General features: G+C 38.5%; 1 protein-coding gene across 5 annotated transcripts in view; it reads right to left on the bottom strand.

Annotated features, from left to right (window-relative positions):
• The window catches only part of SPTLC1 (serine palmitoyltransferase long chain base subunit 1), an 86,666-nt gene that overhangs the window by 15,623 nt on the left and 49,048 nt on the right, over positions 1–21,995 (bottom strand). For 4 of the 5 annotated variants that reach the window (XM_022560686.2, XM_089912904.1, XM_089912903.1 and 1 more), the window contains 7 exons: positions 20,225–20,354; positions 16,508–16,597; positions 10,923–11,030; positions 8,651–8,746; positions 8,196–8,292; positions 7,041–7,095; positions 2,800–2,917 (listed from right to left, as the gene is read on the bottom strand). In XM_022560686.2, coding sequence (XP_022416394.2) covers positions 2,800–2,917; positions 7,041–7,095; positions 8,196–8,292; positions 8,651–8,746; positions 10,923–11,030; positions 16,508–16,597; positions 20,225–20,354 — 694 coding nt within the window. The remainder of the gene's footprint in view (positions 1–2,799; positions 2,918–7,040; positions 7,096–8,195; positions 8,293–8,650; positions 8,747–10,922; positions 11,031–16,507; positions 16,598–20,224; positions 20,355–21,995) is intronic. The other variant, XM_089912901.1, reaches the window with a different exon arrangement.

The raw sequence follows: 21,995 nt of genomic DNA, 5'->3' as shown, positions 1-21,995 counted from the left end.
AGGAACTGCTCACACGTCAAATATCAACAACACCTCTGATTCCCATGTGCTACACTTGGACACAGTGCTACCAAGCACAGAAGAGTCTGGTGTCACATTTTGCACAGCTTTCCAATACATCAGCTACCTGCCAACATTTTTTAAAAAATTAAATAATCGCTATCAAAATAAAGCATAAAGTCAGACGAGGGTGATGGTTTATAAGGGTTTCTCCTTGGGGTGATGAAATGTTTTGAAATCAGACAGTGACGGCTGCACAACCCTGTGAGGATACTAAAAACCACTCAACGGTATACTTTAAAGAGTGAATTTTATGGAACGTGAATTGTATTTTTAAACAAATGAACAAACAAACAGTCAGCTAGAGCAAGGGGTGCTGTAAAGGAAAGAACAATCAGTGCCAGCGTGTGGCAGTGCAGGTATTTGCCTGAAGAGGGGCCATTCTGTAAGCTGTGAGGCAAGGTTTTCCTCTGCTAGGAAAAGATGGAAAACAATGGCAGGCAATGTCTTTTGCTGATTCTACATTCTGGAAGTGTACTTGGAAAAGTTAACTCCTTCTGCAAACATCTGGACTGGCTCTGTTTCTAGTCCTGTCTAGTTAAGAAACAGTATAAACCATAGCTCAGTTTGTAAAAACTTTTATCAGGAAGTCAACAAAAATTTGGCAGAACTGCTCAGTTCTGCAAAGCTTAAACAAGAACTACGGTGTCATGATCCTTTTTTCTCTTTCAAATATTGAAAAGAAAAAGCAAAGAGGAACAGGACAAAAGACTTATTAAGATGGAAGCTGCAATGATGCAAAGAAACTCTAAGAGTTTTCCTCTTCCTTCCTACAAATGCAGTTTCCAGATAGTATTCTGTTCCCTTCCCCAGAGCCTGTTCTCTCCTCATTCAATTCTCAAGGTGATTTCCTGAAGACAGCCAATATCCAGCGGGAGCCCACAGATGTAATTTTGGGATCTGTGAATTGTCCAGACTCACTTTTTCTTTTTGTTATGAGGATAACCTATGTAAGAGAAGTATCGAGTCACTTGATTCACATGCCCTTTCTGAGTCTCCCTCTGGAACAGAGTAGCAGTAAGACCTTAGCTGTCGCTACCTACTGAGAAAAGAACCGAGGTGGATCTGACTGGAACTGACACCCTGGCACCTAGAGAAGGCCCACGTCCCGTGACACAAAGTGTGTAGAGAAGCACCCTGAGGGGGGTTGGAGGGGAGGCTCTGGGATAATAACGGCGTCACCACAGACTCCAACACAGGACATGCAGCTTCACAAGGCTGCTCTGGCGGCAGTCAGCGTCAGTCACACCACCCGGCAACTCAGTTAGAAAACAAACTCAGCTGTCACATGAAGGTAATGTCATAATTTGACTCTTACTAGGCTTGTCTGTTCTGCTTATATTTAAGTTATAAATTTGTTTTGGTATTACATTTGTATAGGAGCTCTAATTAAAAGGATGTTGTACTTCCTTTTATAGCTTATACATTTAAGTAATATGACAATAAAAACACCGAGGCAGTAAAAAAGGTCTGTGGGATGCTTTTCCCCTTTAAAGAGTTTTTTTCATGTTTGCAGAGCTGCACCTGAGGAGACATCCGTGACATTTCCTCACCCAGCAAGGCGAGAGCCACTCCAGCCTGTTCATTCATAATCTGACACGTTTCCTTAATTAGGAATCTCATATTCTGGGTTTGGTTTTATTTTGTTTTTTTAGGACAACTGACTCTGGAAGGCCACAAGTTGCAAGAAGCTCTCCATGAATCAATGATCCACAAGTTGCAAGAAGCTCTCCATGAATCAATGCCTGCAGGTACTGTGGTTCACACATCTCAGGGTACAGGTCAGCTGAAGCCAGAGGCTGGCTTAGCACCACAGCCTCCATACTGAGCAGCCACGTGACTGCCTGCTGTGCCACAGCCGGGCAGGGGCACATGGCAGACTTGACCGTCACTACTACCCTGATGCCTGGCAGCACGGACTCAGGGAAGGAGCCTCTGAAAGGAACCGTGAGGACAAGCAGGACAAGGAAATTCTCAAATACATATTCCATGTATTTCAGATTCAAGTACAAGGCAGCACCCCCCTCGGTGCTCAGTGCTGCAGGGCCACTTGACCATTCCTTAGAAGGAGGTAAGTGAGGAGAGGGGACTTGGGTGAAAGCAGCTCTACTGAACAGTAAAAGGCCAAGGGATCTTCCCTAGTGATGCGTTTCTTAGTTAATAACTAAGGTACACTTAGTAGTAAGGCTTTCAGAAGTCAGACATTTAAATCAAGCTCCCAAGTTAGGCATGGTAAAGGAGTGGCTCTTCTTCCTTCCTTTTTGGTTACAAGATTATTTCGACCTGTTTCTGAGCTATGCTGGGTGTTCAGCCCCAGTCAGCTGTCCGGTGTTGTGCGCCATCACCATACACAATGCCATCCCCACCTACATGTGCAAAAGCCTGTCTTTGTAAATAGTAAGCAACTGGGTTTTCTGGAAGACTAATTATTCAGAGTGGAAGCAAAGTGTATTTTAATACAATGTGGCAAAGGACACAACTTCAATGTGAACTGAAAATTGACCCAATGGAATAACCTGCAGCCTGTCAGTAGAGACTGCTACAGACTCCACTGGGCAGGGACAGATGTCAGGAAGGCTGGGCATCGGAACAATTCCATGTCACCAGAGGGGTAACCACAATTTCTGTTGTACCCAATCTCTTAGGGCAAAGAGAGCATTCTTAAAAATGACCTTAAAAATTGCTTGGGTTCAGGGTAGAAGAGTACGAAGAGATTCACCTGAATAACTGGATACTCACTTGAGTTACTATTTCCTGAAGTAGTTTAACATCTCCTTCTCGACACCCAGTGCTCTCTTCCAGCTGGAGGTGAAATGCTGGAGAAATGGACTCACCCACCACTTTTAATCCAGAAATGCTGAGGAAGGGTAACACACACACAAGCATAAATCCTCTTCCGAGCTCAGATTTCTCACATATAAATAATTTTACAAAGTCTGCATTAATGAATGTGACAGAAACTTGGGACTTCCATGGGAAACATCATGTGGTGGGATTCCAGATCTGACAAAGGGAGGTAAAAATGCACGCTCTGGGCAGTGCTTCCTAGTCTAGGACACCCTGCAGCATGGCTGGGAAGAGGATTCCCGGTCCCGCGGGACTCTCCGGCTCACATTTAACAGGGAACACGTGCGTCATCCCCAGCCTCCCACCAGACAGTCTACGTGCCTCACCCACCTTGGCTGGGGCCAACCCCTCCTCGAGGGGCCCCTTGCAGGCCCACTCAGCCCTGGGCCTCTGCCCTGTCGCTTCCTCTCACCTGCTCTCTCCTGTTCTTGCACGGCTAGCGCCAGACACGCCCGGTCCCAGGTCCAGGGGGGCCTCCCTCATCACCCACTTTAGGGAAGTGTCTGCACCATCAGTTTCTATTACCTCTGTTTCCTCCATGGATAACATATTATAATTGATAATGTTGCTTCCTTATTTTCTAAATCTTTAGTTTGTATCTTGTCTTTTATAAACTACAGGGATGATTTCTGACACTAAAATTTTATACTTTGATCACCAACAATATATTTAGGTTGTAAAGCTGTCTTCTTGTGTACATGTTTAATTTTAAATTTTTCTTGAATTACAATTATTTTCTTCTCTCTTAGGATTAACAGCACAGAATCTGCTGTTTCTCAGGAAGGAAGGGAGATTTCTTTAGGGGTGAAAGCCTGTATTTTCAAATGATTATTGCAGTGTTATGAGAACGGTAGGCCATATAATTTAGCCATGTATGGTTTGATTTCTGACCTATCTCCTAGGACAAAAAGAGTGATACATGTCTATCTGAAATTGGGCTAAACATTTTAAATGGCTTTCATTTAGTCTGCTTTACCTGGAAAGATTTGCTTTTCCCTTAGAATGAAATGAGCACAAAAAGCATTTGCTGGCATATTCGATTCTTCAAACATGTTTAGGACTCAACAAGCTTTTACTGAATGACTACCTGTGCCGAGTATCACATGAAGTGAGGAAGCTAAGCTCACCTGCCTTTCAAACCACCCTTGAACATCATTAATTTGTGTCTACTTTCTTTAAATGTAATGCATCACACTAGGATCTCTCAATAAATCAGGCTGCAGATTTGAATCATGGAATCTTAGACTCTAGGGCTTCTGGAATATGGGGAAACCTTATAGACCAGTTGTTTTACTACTGTAGAAACTAAGAAATATGCTTTCAAAACCCATTTCTTAGGTGAATTTTGAATGTGTTAAACTTGTACACAAAGAAGTATTAATTGTTTTAGGTCATGTACTCTCAGGGAGAACTTAAAAAATTACTTTTCAAATTGCATTTCATATGAATTAAATGGCCTGGATTTTCCTTGATACAAACAAGGCACCTATAAGCCCAATCGAGCTTATTATTTGATCAAATGGGCTCATCTCACATGTTAGGTGGAGCAAGTTGGTGTGAGAAGGAATGAAACAAAATGCCCTCTTTCTGGCTGCCTGGACGCCGCATTAAAGTTTAACTAAAACCAAATGGACAGAGAATTATAACTTGAGTTCAGAAAGTTAGAAGCTGTGTTTCAGAGCCTGTTATACTTAAAAAAAGCATTTCTGGAGAGCACATTATTTACCATATTATTTTACCCATTTTACCAAATGGAAATACTAAAAACTGGTCTAGGTCCTAGGGATAGAACAATCAACAGTTCAGACGTGGTCTCCATCATGTGCTTAGTGTGGGGAAAGCGCTGGACATGAATAATTATCTGTTAGAATTTAGGGGCTCTTCAAGATTCCAGCAAGGACCCAAAGTAGCAAAGGCCGCTGACCTCCTCTCCCAAATGCAACCTCAGAGATGAGAGAAGCAAATCACTGATTAGAGGAGACTAAAAAAAATTACTTAGAACTGAACACTGAAAATACTTACTGCCTTTGAAATGTTTATCCTTAAGATATTTATTGGAAAATAATAACACCAATAACCTAAATGTAAAAAGCTAAAAAAGAGTAAAAAAACACAATTCAATGAAACAAGAAAGTAGAGAAATAAAGAAAAAAAAATCAATCAGAGAAAACAAAATATGAGTAAAAAACAAAATCAAACTTAAAAAAACGTGCTGGGCAAAATCCTGGACAGATTATCATAAGAATGAAAATGACAAAAACAGAAAATAAAAAGGGGAAATAATACAGACACAAGAGAGATAATCACAGACTATGCCCAGCCCAAAGGCCCCAAGTCTAGAGAGTCTCACAGAGGAGTCCTGCTCAACTTTGGAGAAACAAATAATCAAGCCTGGTCTTATACAATGGCTCCATAACGCAGGGAAGTGGAAAAACTGCTCAATACTTTACTGAGGCTACCACACATTGATTCCTAGGTTATGTAAGGTTGTTGTAACAAAAGATTATAGGCCCATTTAAATTATAAATATGGATATAAAAATTCAAAATTCTAACTAACAGTGCAGAAAAATACACTGTAATCAAGGAGGGATTTACTCAGGAATGCAAGGATGTTTTAACATCAGAAAATACAGTCATCCCTCGGTAGTCACAGGAACATTCTGGGTAAAGTGCCGTAGAGGTGGGTTTCAGTAGTTTCAAGTGTACATGAGAGGTGAGGATGTGGAGAGGGCATAAACAACTCTGGAAAAAGACTGGCTACAAAGAGAAGCAGAGCAATGGGCTAGTTGCTAGAGGGGAGTATGGGGCCACAGGAAAGAAGAATTTAAGACAAGATAGGGCAGGGTGTACTTGAATGCTAATCAAATGACTCAGGAAAGGGGAGAGACTGAAGAGAAAGGAGAGGAGACAACCAAAGGCACTTGGTCCTTAAGAAAGAAGAGCTGTGATGGATGGAGGAACGTTTCTTTGGCTATAACACGAGGGAAGACTGGTTCGGATACCCGCAGGTGTTGCAGGTCTGTGAGGGAAAATGAGGGAGTTCCCAAGTGACAGCATGAGGCAAGGCTGTCAGCTAAAACTGGGTGGAGTGAGACAGAGGGTTAGGGATTTTGGAGAGAAGAAAAAGTGTGAAAGAGCTGGGAAAAGTAGAGGATTGGATTTAAAAAATAAACAAATTAACACTCATAGAATAAAGGGCATCTGAGGTAGGTGTTCATGAGTTGACAGTGACTCCAATGTGCTAGGCTGAACTGGTTTATTAATATTTCATAAGCCAATGTAACTGGAAACAATAATATCTCTCTACCATAAATCATACAAGGACTTTTGTTAGGATCAGAAAGTCAGACCCAGACTTCAATTATTTCTCCCCCTACTTTATCGGGAACATCTGTGACCCGCTTATTTATTAACTGTCCTTTTTAGAAAAGTTTCTAGTTTCCATATCTGGCAATAGGGATAGGACTTCCATGACTGAGAAGGCAGGTTTCAACTTGGAAAGGCAAAAAGAAACCACAGGCAAGGTGAGATCATTTTCTGTAAGATAAGAAATCTGCCTGAAGATGTCACTAGCCTCAATTTTTTTCTCAATTCTAGAGGAATCTTAAAGAACTACTCTTGTGTAGTTAAAACAAAATTAAACAGAACACTCATAAGGTTCACTTCGATTTCACTTGTTTCTTTTTCTTGAAGTAACTTAAAATAAATCAGTGATTTTCTAAAAAGCAGGATGGACAGTATGAGCCCACTGTCATCCTTTTATCCTTACAGATGTGTGGAGATTCTCCAGTGTTTATGCTGGTTATTTCTGGTGGCAGCATGTTGTGTTATTTTTTTTCATCTTTGTTACCTTCTGTACTGCTGTAGTATTTTACCGATGAGCTTGTATCATTTTTAGAAAAACAAAGTTATGATATTTTAAAACAATGACAAAATGAATGCTCTGGTTTCACACACAGAGACAAATTTGAATGAACTGTGTTTTTGGTTTCTTAGCTGCAATTTAGACAAACTGACTCAAGCCTATTAAATGCACTGAAAACCAAAGAGGTGACATTCAAAATATTTCACAAGTTGTTTAAATGTTGTGCAGATAAACTTTTGAGTTGGTTGAAAATATGTAAAACTCACCCTTGTAAAGCTTTATGAATTCGTTTGCACTTTTCCTTCAACACTGCAAAAATACCTGAAGGAAACAAATACATTAGTACATTTGGAAGATTGCATATACTAATCTAAAAATGTTTTTAAAGATCCAGTTCATCAATTTAAAATGCAGCAAATCCTTCTGCCCACTAATAACACACAAATAGACTGCCAGTAACTCCTCTGAAGGTCCCCGACTTTCATCTGTGGCATATACTAGCTGGCACGTGCTCACCCAACTTTCAGCAAAATCTGGGATGAGGTTTTCCACAACAAAACAATGGCTCTTGTTCTTATTAAGACACTATAAATTATCTGGCCAAGAACAAAAGGGTACAAATATATTAAATATTTCTGGACCCTAAACAATTTGGGAGAAAATAGACACTGCAGTAATGTTTATGATCTCTTCTTGATATTTTCACTTTCTTTTAAGGAAAATCCACAAACTGAAATATCTGAGGAGACAGGAGTGGCAGGGTATCTGACAAGCAAGCATATGAATGTGCACACAGAAACACTCACTTTTACTGATTCTCTGAATTAAAACCAATGCTGAATCTTTAGAAATTTATAAAATTTAAAATTACAAATGCCAGGCCTGCTTTTCCATTTTCCTTTTAGCCTTTGGTGAGGAGGTGCTATCACAGCCTAAAACCACATTTTAAATTGAGTCGACTGCCCATTAAGCAAGATTTAATAGTTGGTAAACCTGTATGGCCTCAGCACCAACTCATGAATCAAAGGCTGATGAGGAAAACTAGACAACAGTTATAAAATTATAAGTACCAAGAATTAGCATACTTCAGCTAATTTCTCAAAAAACCCCGATAAACTAAAGGATGACTGGCCCAGAGCTAGTCCCTCCTTTTCCTGGCATCTCTGCCCACCAAGGGAGCGAGCTTTGCTTTGGCTCTGGCTTCACCTCCCGAAACACGAGAGAAGCTCTAACCCGAAACCCTGAGGCAGGGGCAACTTCTTCACCGTCATTTTTCCTATAAATTGCCAGATAATGTAATTCAGAGCCAGAGCCTTGTCTGGGAAATCATTTCCTCCAGCTAATTTCTCCAAAAAGGCAAACCAGCAGCATGGCTAACATGACTTGAAATATCTTTGACTTCCTGTGTTTAAAGGTTATACCTGGATTTTCTTCCATGATGTTGAGGGCCTCAATTGCAGCAGCAGCTAAGAGGGGAGGTAATGAAGCTGAAAAGCAGTATCCCTGGCCGGAAAGTCGCTGAGAAGAAACACACAAGTTATAAAACATAAACACTTTTTTTTGTCTTTGTTTTTCTTTGGCTAAAAAAACGAAAGTCACCAAATCTCTGCACTCCCTATCAAATAGCACGTACAAATCGTGAGGTGGTAAGACCCAGGCATGTACAGAAGTTATGTAACAAAACCAAAACTTTTTTAGGAAGGGAGATAATTTCTAAATGTAAATATTTTGAATGATTCTTTAACAAATCTACTTCTAAATAAAAATTGTGTGACAAACTAAGTTAGAATGAAATTTTGTAATAGCAGTTACATTTTTAGTTGACCAATGGAGCAACAGGTTTCAGTTTTTACTTCTATTTTTAAAAAGAACCCACCTGATGGTCAATTACGAAAGACCTGCCACAGCAGAAACCCCCAATAGAAGCAAGTGAATTCTCCATGTTGGCACTGATAAGATCAATATCATCAATCTGTCAGAAAAGAGGGACAGCGGGAGTTATTTCTCAATTTAAAGAAAAGGGGGGGGGAAGGCCAATGTCAATCCTAGAGACAAAATTTCAGCACTAATCATGTCAACATCTGGATTCAAACTACCTCCTTGAAAATAAAGGGTAAGTCATACAAAATCAGTCGTTAAAAGGACCGATGTTTCATAGCCCACCTCTGAAGATGTCTCACTTTATACTTTTTTGCCATTCCATCATTCATTGACGATTTATTCACAGTGGAAGAGCTAGATAAAAGATGAAATCTAAAGTTGTTTGATACTAAACATATTCAGAGGTACAAGATAAGATAATTTCCTTGCTAAAACAGTGGTCTCAGCTGTCCTTCTCCATAGAAGGTACTTGAGAGAAATAAAAAGAAATCTATCAGGGTTTTGAACACTTTGGAGCAAGTACTACATTCCATTTACCTTTTCCACCTTTTCAAAAATGAAATCAATTTATCCAAACATGATGGCAATGGGCCATCGTGGGCTCTGACCAAAATGGACCAACTGGGCAGTGGATGAACCTAATGTGCCCACTGGGCTCCTGAGTACCCACTACCTTCTCAACTGCTCAGCACTCCTTTGGTCCTCACCTTCTGCTCCAGCCCCCAGCACCAAGTTCCATCCTGCATACAGCAGCCATTCTGTAATTACTCACTGATGGCCATAATAATGACTGGTCAGATCACATCTGGTGTTTTCCCAAGTGTTCCACAGATCCAACAAGGAAACCTGTGCACTATTATTCTTTTTTTTAACCTTTCATTATGAAATATTTCAAACATATACAAAAGTATAAAGAATCCCCATCACCAGATTCAATAATTATCAACTTATGGACAATCCTGTTCCACGTATAAGCCCCCTACTGCCCTCTTCATTTCTTTGGAGCAAACCTCAGACTTTTTAATGTTTTCATCTATAAATATTTCAGTGTGCATTTCTAAAAGATATGCACTCTTTCAAAAACATTACCACACTTAAAAAATGAAAAATTTCTTAATTTCAAATACTGAGTGTTCAAGTATCTCTGTCTCACAAAGCTTGTTTTTCACAGTATTTGTTTGAATTAGGGTCCAAATAAGGTTCATACATTCTGCACTCTTACTCAAGCCATTATAAATACTACCTCTGAGACAACTGCTGGAAGCAGTGAGAAAACTAGAACAGTGAAATTAGATAGTGCTTTTTCCTTCTTTAAAATTTTCATGCCTTAAAAATTGCTCTGGTGTAAATTTTACTTGAATTACATTTCCATTTATCTTAAATTCTTCAGTGCATTTTATTGCCAAATGTCAGTTTGTCTTTGAAGAGTATGCTTCAGTTAACTTGGTGTGATATTCATTCTGCTCTACATTTTTCTCTAGGTCTGTATGGGTAGAGGGATGCAAATAATCTAAGGTGAGTTTATGTTTTATAGTTCAACATTTTAACACAAGTTGCAAAACTTTTATGCACAAGATTTGGAGAAAAGCTTCCTTCACATCAACCACACAGCGGTGGGTAAGGACAGGTTACACAGTGGTGGGTGAGGACAGGTTCTGCAGATGGGCCCACACTGTTCCTCTCCGAGGCTCTAGGAGCAAAACCCACTAAGAGTGGGGCTAGTTGAGGCTCACTTCCTTTCAGCAAAAGAAACAATGAAAAAATCACTCCAGTTGTCTGGGACCTTGAACGGCTTTGTGAATCCATGCTGGTGGTATTTCTATTATATATATATATATATATATATATATATATATATATATCACCCCCATACACACAAATAACAATATAGAATTTTAAATATTAGAAAGAACATCTTTTCACTGCTTTGATACTTTCTAAAGGACAACTTAGAGAATTCTTACTGATTTTAAAGAAAAAATGGAAGGCAAACTTAACTGTTTCTAGAGAAGAAACACTGAAAGCTGGGATCAAATGTTACCATGTAAACAGAACACAAATTCTATGATTAGCCACTGAGTTCCAAGGGAAGATAGGGACCCCGGTCTGGCTGACCCAACCCTCTGTGGGCTCAGTGAAGTGACAGACACCAAAGCTGCACCCTGCACATTGATGAGGAACACTGTCTTGTGCCCATGAAACCTGCCCAGCAGGATGGAACTGCATGGTTACTGTATGAGGGAATGTTCCAAAAAAGGAGAGCTTACATCGATTCCAAAATGTTCAGTGACTCCTCGGCCATGCTCCCCCAGGACTCCAAACGAAAGGCTTTCCTCCAGAAAGATCCTTGCTTTATATTTGTATTTTAACTTAACCTAAGTGGTAAATAAACACAACTTTAAAATACTGAAAATTCATAAAATTCATATTTGTGAATCTGCCTACATGCTAAAATTTATTTGTAACCTCCAAATCGATACTTAGGGCATATTTGCAGGGTGGTGAAAAACTTTGAGTCACCTGAAACGCACCTTCCCAGCTGAGTTAACAGGCTACTGCTTCAGCTTATATTGCAAACAAATGTCCTTTTCACATTCTGTTTACTGACACATTTTTCGCATTTTGTGTTTTTCTTTGTGATTTTGTTGCTTAAAATGGCCCCCAAGCACAGTGCTGAAGTTTGGCCTAGAGTCCCTAAGTGCAAGAAGGCTGTGATGTGCCTTATGGAAAAAATGTATGTGTTACATAAGCTTCATTCAGGCCTGAGTTATAATACTGCTGGCTGTGAGTTCAATATGAATAAATCAACGATATATATTAAATAAGGTGTCTTTAAACAGAAACACATATAAAACAACGTTATGTATTGAGTGACTGATGAAAATGTTGTGACTAGAGGTTTGCAGAAAACTAACTCTGTATTTGCCCTAGGAGCAAAAGTTCAGTATTTGCAGCAGTTTTATAGAACATAAATACACACACACACACACACACACACACACACACACACACTTTATAGAACATAACTACCATGAATAATGAAAAATAACTGTATTTTAGATGCTCTAAAATGATTCAATTTAACTCAGTAATACAGACAGCACAATGCCAATTTTTAAAGAAGGAACTGTTAAGACATTATGAGTACAGACATGTAATCTATCTGTTAAATACTGGTCTGATTATACATAAAAACTCCTAGAGAAATGTTGTAAATATTCTTCCCTCAGAGGCACTGTTCCAATTTAGATTCATTTTTTTAATCCAGAAAAAGTTTTCATTAATATGTTTTTTAATCTTATTTTTCCCCCTTTGCTTTCCGGCTTATAAGAAAGTCCTTTCCCATCTAAGGTTTAGATGCATATTTATCTATATGTTCTTCTAATTATTTCATAAATTTTTTGGTTTATACAATGGGAGGCTGAACATATGTACAGATTTTTTCCCCCTAGTGTTTAATTGATTTACCCCTTTATGATATGTATGTGATAAGTTTCACAGCTGAATTAAAATACAGTGATTATCAACCACTAAATTTTTATATATATAACATGAGAAGTTGGGCTCTTAAATCTTTCCATGACTCATGTAATCTTCTCTCGTGCCAGAATCATAATTTTAGTTATTAAATGTTTAATTACTATGATTTTTTCCACTGAAACTATAGAAATAATGCACAGAAATATATAAGATGGGTTGATGTCTCATATCCTGAGTCTGATAATTTATTTTTTAACCATCAAGATTTTACAGGCTAATCTTGTGAATCAACATCAAACTGGGAGAGGGGTCCTCACTGGGCTTTTAGCTGAATTTTCATTAACAATGAACAAACTCATTTGGGGAGAATTACATCTTTTCAATACTGATTCTTTCCCATCCATTAATATGAGGTATTATATGAGTGAGATAGTTTCTAAAAACTATGTTTTAGAAAATATTTAATAATATTATCACAGTACTGGAACACAAATAGACAAGTAAAACAAAACAGGAATCCTTTCGTCAAACCTTAATTTGTATCCTGTAATTTTACATACTAAGTACTTTAGGTACTTGATCTGTTCCTACACTTCACATTTTGTTTCATTGGCTATATATTTGTCCATCAGTACTGCTTTATTATTGTACCCCTGTAACATACAGTTCTAGTATCTTGTGGCCGACTATCTCTCCTACATTATTCTATCAGTCTTTGACACTCACAAAAGGAAGGAGAGGAAAACAAATCATCTCTTTTACTGACATTTAGGATGTATCTAGATTTCCTCAAGAAATAGTGAAAAACTAAAAAAATAAGATATGAAACCTTTATTTTGAATCCCTACTCAATTGATGGACTCATAGATTCAGATTTTAATGGTCAAATGCAATGGTGGTTTATTACAGGAAAATCAGTGTAATACATCATATTAATAGAATGAAGGATAACCACATGATTAACTCAGCTGAGGCAGAAAAAGCATCTGACAAACCCCAAATCTCTCATGAGACAAGCATTCAACAAATAAGAAATAGGAGGGAACTTCCTCAACTTGATAAAGGGCGTTTATGGAAAACCCACAGCTAAAATCATACTCAATGGTGATGGCCTGAAAGCTTTCCCCTTAAAGAGCAGGAATGACACAAGGACACTCACTCTTGTCACTTCTAGTCAGCACTGTACTGGAAGTTCTAGCCAGAGAAATCAGGCAAGAAAAAAAAAGAAAAGCACCCATCCTTAGAAAGGAAGAAGCAAAACTAGCTCTATTCACAGATGACATGATCTTATATACAGAATACGATCCACAAAAATACTGTTTCAGCTAATAAACAAGTTCAGCAAAAGTTGAACGATGCAAGATCAATACACAAAAGTCATCTGTATTTCTATAATTAGTAGTGAACCATCCAAAAAGGAAATTAAGAAAACAATTCCATCTATAATAGCATAAAAAAGAATAAAATACTTAGGAATAAATTTAACCAAAGAGGGGCTTCCCTGGTGGCGCAGTGGTTGAGAATCTGCCTGCTAATGCAGGGGACACGGGTTAGAGCCCTGGTCTGGGAGGATCCCACATGCCGCAGAGCAACTAGGCCCGTGAGCCACAACTACTGAGCCTGCACGTCTGGAACCTGTGCTCTGCAACAAGAGAGGCTGCGATAGTGAGAGGCCCGTGCACCGCGATGAAGAGTGGCCCGCGCTTGCCACAACTAGAGAAAGCCCTCACACAGAAACGAATACGCAACACAGCAAAAATAAATAAATTAATAAACTCCTACCCCCAACATCTTCTTAAAAAAAAAAAAAGTAACCAAAGAGGTACAAGACTTTACAGTAAAAACCACAAACAATACTGAAAAAATTGAAGAAAATTGAAATAAATGGAAATACATTCCCTGTTCATCAATGACAAGACTTAGTATCATTACGATGGCAATACTTCCCAGAGTAATCTAAATACTCACTACAATCCCTATAAAAAAATCTCAATGTCATTTTTTACAGAAATGGAAACTGATCCTAACATTCAAATGGAATTTCAAGGGATGCCAAATAACCAAAACAATCCTGAAAAAGAACAAAAATGGAGAACTCACGTCTTGATTTCAAAGTTTACCACAAAGCTACATGAATTAAGTAATTAAGCATGGTACTGGCATAAGGCTAGACATATAGACAAATGGAATAGAACTGAGAGTCCAGAAATAAACCCATATACCTACAGTCAATTGACTTCGGCAAGGGTGCCAAGGCCATTCAATGGGAAAACAATAGTTTCTTCAACAAATGGTACAGGGACAAATGGATAACCACATGCAAAAGAATGAAGCTGAATCCCTCTCTCACAGAATATACAAAAAGTAAGTCAAAGTGGATCAAAGACCTAAAATAAGAGCTAAAACTATAAAAATCTCAGAAGAAAACACAGGGGTGTATCTTCATACCCTGCAATGTATTTCTTAGATATGACACTAAAAGCACAAGCAACAACAAAAAACTAGATAAATTGGACTTTGCCAAAATTAAAAAGTTTTGTGCATCAAAGGACACTATCAAAGAAATGAAAAGACAACCTATAGAATGAGAGAAAATATTTGCAAATCACGTACCTGGTAAGGGTCTAGTACCCAGAATACATAAAGAACTTTACAAAAAGACAACCCAGTCTAAAAATGGGCACAGGACTTCTACAAACATTTCTCCAAAGATATACAAATGGCCAACACAAGAAAAGTGGCTCAACACTATTAGTCGTTCATGAAATGCAAATCAGAAATGCAAATATACTTCACACCCACTAGAATGGCAAAAATTAAAATAAAAAAGTATACATTGGTAAGGATGTGGAGAAACTGAAACCCTCCTCCATTGCTGGTGGGAATGTAAAATGGTACAAGCCACTGTGGAAAACAGTATGGCAGTTCCTCAATAAGTTAAAAATAGAATTACCACATGATCCAGCAATTACATTGCTAGGCACATACACGAAAGAGTTAAAAACAGGGATTCAAACAAATACTTGTACATGAATGTTCACAGCAGCACTATTCACAAATGCCAAAAGGTGAAGCAATCCAAATATCTGTTAACAAAAAAACCAAAATGTGATATACCCACACAATGGAATATTACTTAGCTTTAAAAAGGAATGAAGCGAAGAGTAGCCCCTGCTTGCCAAAACTAGATAAAGCCCGCACACAGCAACGAAGACCCAACGCAGCCAAAAATAAATAAATTAAAAGAAAAAAAGAGAAAAAAAGAGGAATGAAGTACTGATAAAATGATGCCACAAATTGGATAAATGATGAAAACATTATAAGTGAGTGAAGCCATAGTCATATATTATATGATTCCATTTATCAGAAATACCCAGAATAGGTAAATCCATATAGATAGAAAGCAGACTGGTGGGGGCTAGGGGCAAGGAAAAATGCGGAGTGATTGCTTAATGGGTACTGGGTCTTCTCTGGGAGTGACAAAAAGGTTTTACAACTATCTAGTTGATGAGTGCACAACACTGCGCACGTACTAAATGCCACTGAACTCTACACTCTAAAATGGCTACTTTTATGTTATGTGAATTTCACCTAAAAAAAAAAATCTCAACAGTCATGGTTTCTAAAGACAGTGTACTGTATCCCCTTTTAAAAAGCTGAGTTTTAAAAAGTACATATTATATGATTTCATTTATACGAAATTCTACAAAAAGCAAAACTACAGGAACAGAAAGCAAGTCAACAGTGGCTTGCAGCCAGGAATGGGGTACAGATTACAAAGGCGCATGAGGGACTCTGGAGTGACAGAAATGTTTTATATCTTGACTGTGGTGGTGGTGGTGATAGGGGAGTATACATCTGTCAAAACTTATCAAACTGTACACTTAAAGTGAGTATATTTTATTATGTGTCAATTATACCTCAATAAAGTTGGTTTTATAAAACTCAGTCTTGGGCTTCCCTGGTGGCGCAGTGGTTGGGAGTCCGCCTGCCGATGTAGGGGACGCGGGTTCGTGCCCCGGTCCGGGAGGATCCCGCATGCCACGGAGCGGCTGGGCCCGTGGGCCGTGGCTGCTGGACCTGCGCGTCCGGAGCCTGTGCTCTGTGGTGGCAGGGGCCACAGCGGTGAGAGGCCTGCGTACCGCAAAAAAACCCAAAAAAAACCAAAAACAAAAAAAACTGTCTTGATTACTCTTTAAAGGTCAGGGTTGGCATTTAACGTTAACCTACTTCCCTAGTATGATCAGAATTTACTTATGATACCTATTAAGCAAAGCAGTGCAGACATTATACATTAAAAATGGTCATAAACAAAAGGCCTAAGTGCCAAATAGTCTGAATACTAAAATAATAAATAAACATGGCTGCTCACCAATTCTGGAAGAGGGCAAATAGTTCCAGTATTCATATACAACCCTTCGACTACAATGAAACGTCGAGTTACACGAGCCTTGCGAGGATTCTTTAAAAGAAAAAAAAAAATAGATGTTTTAAATTTCAGTAACTCCAAATACAAAATCTGTTATGTGCTCTCTAGCACTTTCACCCTACAAGATTTATTCACCAAGATAAATCAACAAATAGATAGTCAAACTAAATTAATTTCAAGCTCAAGGTTTGAGGTCCTGTTATTTTGAGATGAAAAACAGTGCTTTCTTCTCTCAGACATGTTTTCAGGTCACACAGTCAACTAGGAGGCCTCACACACAAATACAAACTGTTTAGACACTGAGAATACTAAAACACAAACAAAACCCTCCAAGCCCAGAACGACTGGGAAGGGACCCAAGGGAACTTTCTGGGGGAGGTGGGGATGTTTTATGTCATGATGGGGGCCATGATACCTGGGCTACACGGGTATAACCACTGGTCAGAACTGTATAACTAGGACTAATGTATTTCAATGTCTGTAAATTTTACCTAAAATAAAAAGAACTCTAATGATGATGACCATCATCATCATCACAGAGATTGAGTGGGGAGTTAGGCGAAGGTTCAGATGATACAAGAATGGCACAATATTGAAAACAAAGCCAGGAGAAGGGTACGGGGGCTTCACTACACTACTGTCTCCTTTGAATGTGCCAGAAATTTTCCTAATAAAAAGTTAAAAAACAGACAAACCCTGATCTCCCTTATTTACCAAAACACAGATGAAACCCTTTTCCTTCCTTACTCCTCACTACTGGTTCAAGTAAAACTGGACCATGACCTCACCCAGTGACGTTTGAAGGTGGTGCAGTGGAGGGACTCTTTCAAGTAAGACACACCTTCCCACAACCCACTGATGTCATATCATTAATAAACCACTCCCACTGCTGAATTTGTAGATGTTTCAGGTACACTGCACTAAAAAAATTCCACATAGTTTGCCGCCACCTTTCTACTCAAAGGTTTCTTGCCTCTAAGCTTCTAATGAACAACTAGAAACTCAAATATCAGAGCTATTCTTTAAGGGGTATTTTAGAACCCACAGCTGTATGTAATGCTCAGAAAAGTGTCGGCTGAAGCATGCAAAAGTTTACATCATTCTTGGTCATCTTTACTCTGTCACTAACTCAGACCTGAAGGCTGTGGGTCTGCTGGGAGGTCACAGCTGAGGACATGGGGGCATCCCGCCTCTCCCTGCCTTTAAAAAACAAAGTATCTTTCTTATGATCTTAAAATACTCAATAAAGGAATATTTTATTTTTGGAATATTCTTGGGAAATGGAAAAGTACAAAAAAGAATTTAACAAATGAGCTCACACCACACACTGGTAACTTTTTCTTGTAACTACATATCTTTGTGAATTACCTTGTTCAAATCGGGGTTTTACTGCAATCGTTCTAGGACGTGAGGTTTTAAAATATTATGTTGTGAACATTTTCACATTATTTAATATTATTTAAACCATGATTTTAATGGAGATTTAATATTCCACCTTGTAGATATACCGTAAATTATTTAACTACTCCCACAGTGTTGGATTTAGGTTGTTTCCCTCATTTTGTTTTTTTACATCACGTGAATACCCTTCGATCTTTGACACCACTTCTGATTCTCTTCTAAAGATAGCACTCCAGAGGGTGTGGATATTTAAGAATCCCAGAATATACCTGCCCATTTACCCTCTAGAAAGGCTGTGCCAACTGAAGCTCTCCTCAGAGTTTTTGGAAGGCCCTTTGTATCCTCACATACATCAGTGTGGCACTGATTATTATCATAAAAAGTTTTCCCTAATTGGACAGGCAAAACCTCTTACCCTAATTTCTGTAATTGTTAGTGAGGTCAGACTATTTTCTATTTGCTCAGTTATCTGCATTTCTTCTATGAACTGCTGTTTTTATCAACTGTCTTTTTTTTTTTTTTTTAAGAAGGATTAATAGGGGATAAGAGAACTCTATAAGAAAAGGAATGAAAAAACATATGAATCCCATTAGTTGGGAAACTGACAAAAAGAGTTTGATCCATACTCAGATTATTTAACTTACTTTCAAAGGAAATATAAGCATCTAAGTACAAAATATTTAAAAATTTAACATTTATTATTTTTGTGAAAACAAAATTAAAAAAGAATTATTTCTAAAAACCAAAATGTAAAGTAATTTAGAAAGCCTACTCTTGGCAGGAATATGTGGTATAAATTAATTAGTAAAAAGGTAAAAACTATAAAATGGAAATAAATTTTAAGATAACTTTATTTCTTGTTATTCATTAAAAAAAAAGTCCCACAGATTATAAATCTTACACAACACACACACAGAACTTGAATATGTTGTCTTCCAAATTTGTACAATGCTAACTTGGCAAAATAACTCTACAGCAGACTGGTTCATTGGTCACACTTTCTAAGGCAGTGTTTTTCAATATGGTAGCATTCCATTACTGAATCAGAATCTACATCTACTGAATCTACATCTTTTTACAATCTGTAGAAAAAATTCATCGGTGGAATGGTCTCAATTTTAAGATTTTCCCTATAGACTTTTCTAAATTGTATAATTATAAAACACTGTCTATAGCACACCCAGCATAAAATAGCATAAGTCTATACATATTCATCACAAGAATGTGTATAATCATGAAGTGCTGCTCTTAGGCTATCACCTCAACAAAGATGATAGAATCCAAAAGGAATAATGCAAATATCTGGAAAAATGGAAATTAACACAAAATTAAGGATGTGATGACCATTTTTATCAGTTACTCTAGTAACGGACGAGTTACACTGGGAAAGTCCACTTGAAAGTGGTGCTTGAGGCAAAGGATGTGGTGAATGGGTTCCCAGTACAATCCACACACAGTGGTTCCTGATGGAGAACCACAGACCACAGAACTACGTTCTCTGATCATGTTGTCAGGGGCAAATAAATGCTAATTCTAACAGTGATGCTTTGAACACGATTCCTCTGTTCCACTCTCTATCAGAACAACAAGGAGCAAGTTCCACCTGCCTAATTCCCTCCCTGTTCCAAGGGACGACACAGGTGCTTGAGAAGAAGTGTAAATAGGTTTCAAGGTAGAAGGAAACCATGCTTGAGGCAGCTGCTTCCCACAGGGAGCAGCTGAGCTGCTCAGAGATCTGGGATGAGGTTGGGGTAGGGAGAAAGAGTCTTCACTTTGTTCATAAATTCATAAATTAAGATCTGCCGCCATAGTGTCTTCCGGTGAATTGATACATGATTTATTCTAATATGAATAAGCCTATTTTGAATTCACTAGATACATCTTGTTAATGCCCTAATGAGTTCTGTTGTTACTTCTGTAGAGTTGAGTGTACATCCCTCCACCCCCAAAATGCATGCTGTTTTTCTTTTTCTCTTTTAGAAAGCTGTCTAGATAACCTTCCCTCAAATTTGCCATATATAATTATGGCAATGATGAGGCAATTACTATCAGCCTTGACTCTCTAATCTGAGGTACATTTAATAAGTAGAAACACCCTTATTTAATGTCCAAATGTGATCCACAAGCAAGTTTTCATGACAAATTACCATTTCACTTATAATTTAGCTGGTTAGAAAGTACAAAAGAACTGCGTAATTTTCTTCAAAAGAATACCTTTTTAAAATTTTATTTTATTTTGTTTTTTTTTAAGAATCATACCTTTTGATCTTCAATTTCTTGTTCTTTCAATAGTCGATCCAGGTCATCCATATCATTATGGTTAAACAGCTTAATGTCACTACGTGATGCCTGTAATCCCTTCTGAATAGCAAAGCAGGCAGCTTTATCTCTGCAAAGAAGAGAGACCCACCAAACTGGGGTTTAAAGGGTTTTGTCAACATTCTCAGAAAAGGAATGCTTGCTTTTGTAAGTTGACCAACATACACTTGTTAAACTGAACATGGCAAAAAAATGAAACATGTTTGAACTTTAATACATTATTGTTTGCACTTCACTCTGCAAGCCTTTCCACATAACTACCATACTGATTCTGTTCCAGGAAGCAAACTCTTGCCATATTTTGACATCTGAGAAATCAGCATGCATCTTACTATATGGATGGCATATTATTCAAAGTACTCTTCTCTTTCTGAAAAATAAATGAAATACTGGTGTATCTCACCATCAGTGGCATCTCTGATTTGACTGGCCACCACTTGCCATCAAAAGGAATACTGGGTTACTGACTCTACATAACCCAGAGGAGAACTCTGAGTCATGCAGATTAATCTTCAGTAAGATCTCCTAAATTGAGTTAATGGGGGGCAGGATATATTTCTTAAATTAAGTGTATTATTTAAAAGTACATGCAACACTTCTACTTCTGAGAAAATAGACGTATTTTCCCTATTTTTCTCACTGGGTACAACCAAAAATCCTGGACATCATGTATAAGACAAACATAAGATGATGCTGAAAAATGGAGAGAAAAGGCAGACCAGCGAGGGACCTGAGAAATGACATGAAACAAGTTCCTGGATTTTCCTAACTTGGAGCTGATGCAGCTGGCAAACTGGAAATGCCAACAGGCAGAGACAGAAAAGCTCTGACTAAAGTCTGCTCTCTGTAGCCAAAGGGACAGGAAAGGGGACAGCCCGGCAAATGTCTCTACTGCAGCCAAACCACAGAAAAACCTGGGCCTGTCCCCTCCACACTAGCAAAGGCTGAGAGGGAGGCCCAGACTCTAACCGTCACAAGGCCATAACAAGGCTCCCCAATACCCCTGTGGCTGCTGTCAGAGAAGGGAGCCAGAACTTGTATCTCTGCTGGGTAGTAACAAGTGGCTCCCACTGTGGTGTTAGTGAAGACCGTGTGGAGAGACCTAACTTCCAGTCCCCTGCAGGGAGAGACACTCTCCCCTGCCTATGCTTAGGCTGTGTCAGGGGAGGCTCAGAGAAGAGTAGGACTCTCACCAACAACCAGAAGAAATGAAAATAACCCCACCTCAGTGTCAGTGGAGGCCCCGTGGGGACCCTGGACTTGTACTTCCACCTGACAGTAATGAGGCAGCAGTGCCCCCCTGCCCTTGTTGGAAGACTGTCAGAGAAAGCCAATTAAAACAGAAAGTTTAAATAAAGCATAAACTATAACAGCATAATATGAAACTGTTCATGTTTCACTTGTCATACCAAGAACCAGAAAACATCACACAATGAAAAAACAAACAAACAAAAAAACAATCAACAAATGCCAGTACTGAGATGACAGAGCTGTCAGGATGATCTGATAATGACTTTAAAACAGTCATGATAAAAATGTTTCATGAGTAATTATGAACATGCTTGAAACATGAAAAAACAGGAAGCTGCAGCAGAGAAAAGGAAGATACAAAGAAGAATCCTGTGGGGATATTAGAACTAAAAAGCAAAATAGTCAAAAGAAAAAGCATAGTGGGTGAATTCAGCAGCAGAATGGAGAGAGGAAAGAATCA

Source organism: Delphinapterus leucas, chromosome 6, assembly GCF_059928025.1.
Source record: "Delphinapterus leucas isolate spDelLeu-1000000601 "Yukka" chromosome 6, BTC_Dleu_Yukka2, whole genome shotgun sequence".
NCBI classification, from domain to species: domain Eukaryota; kingdom Metazoa; phylum Chordata; class Mammalia; order Artiodactyla; family Monodontidae; genus Delphinapterus; species Delphinapterus leucas.
Note: the sequence above shows the minus strand (reverse complement) of the source record. Positions and strands in the feature narration are given on the sequence as shown.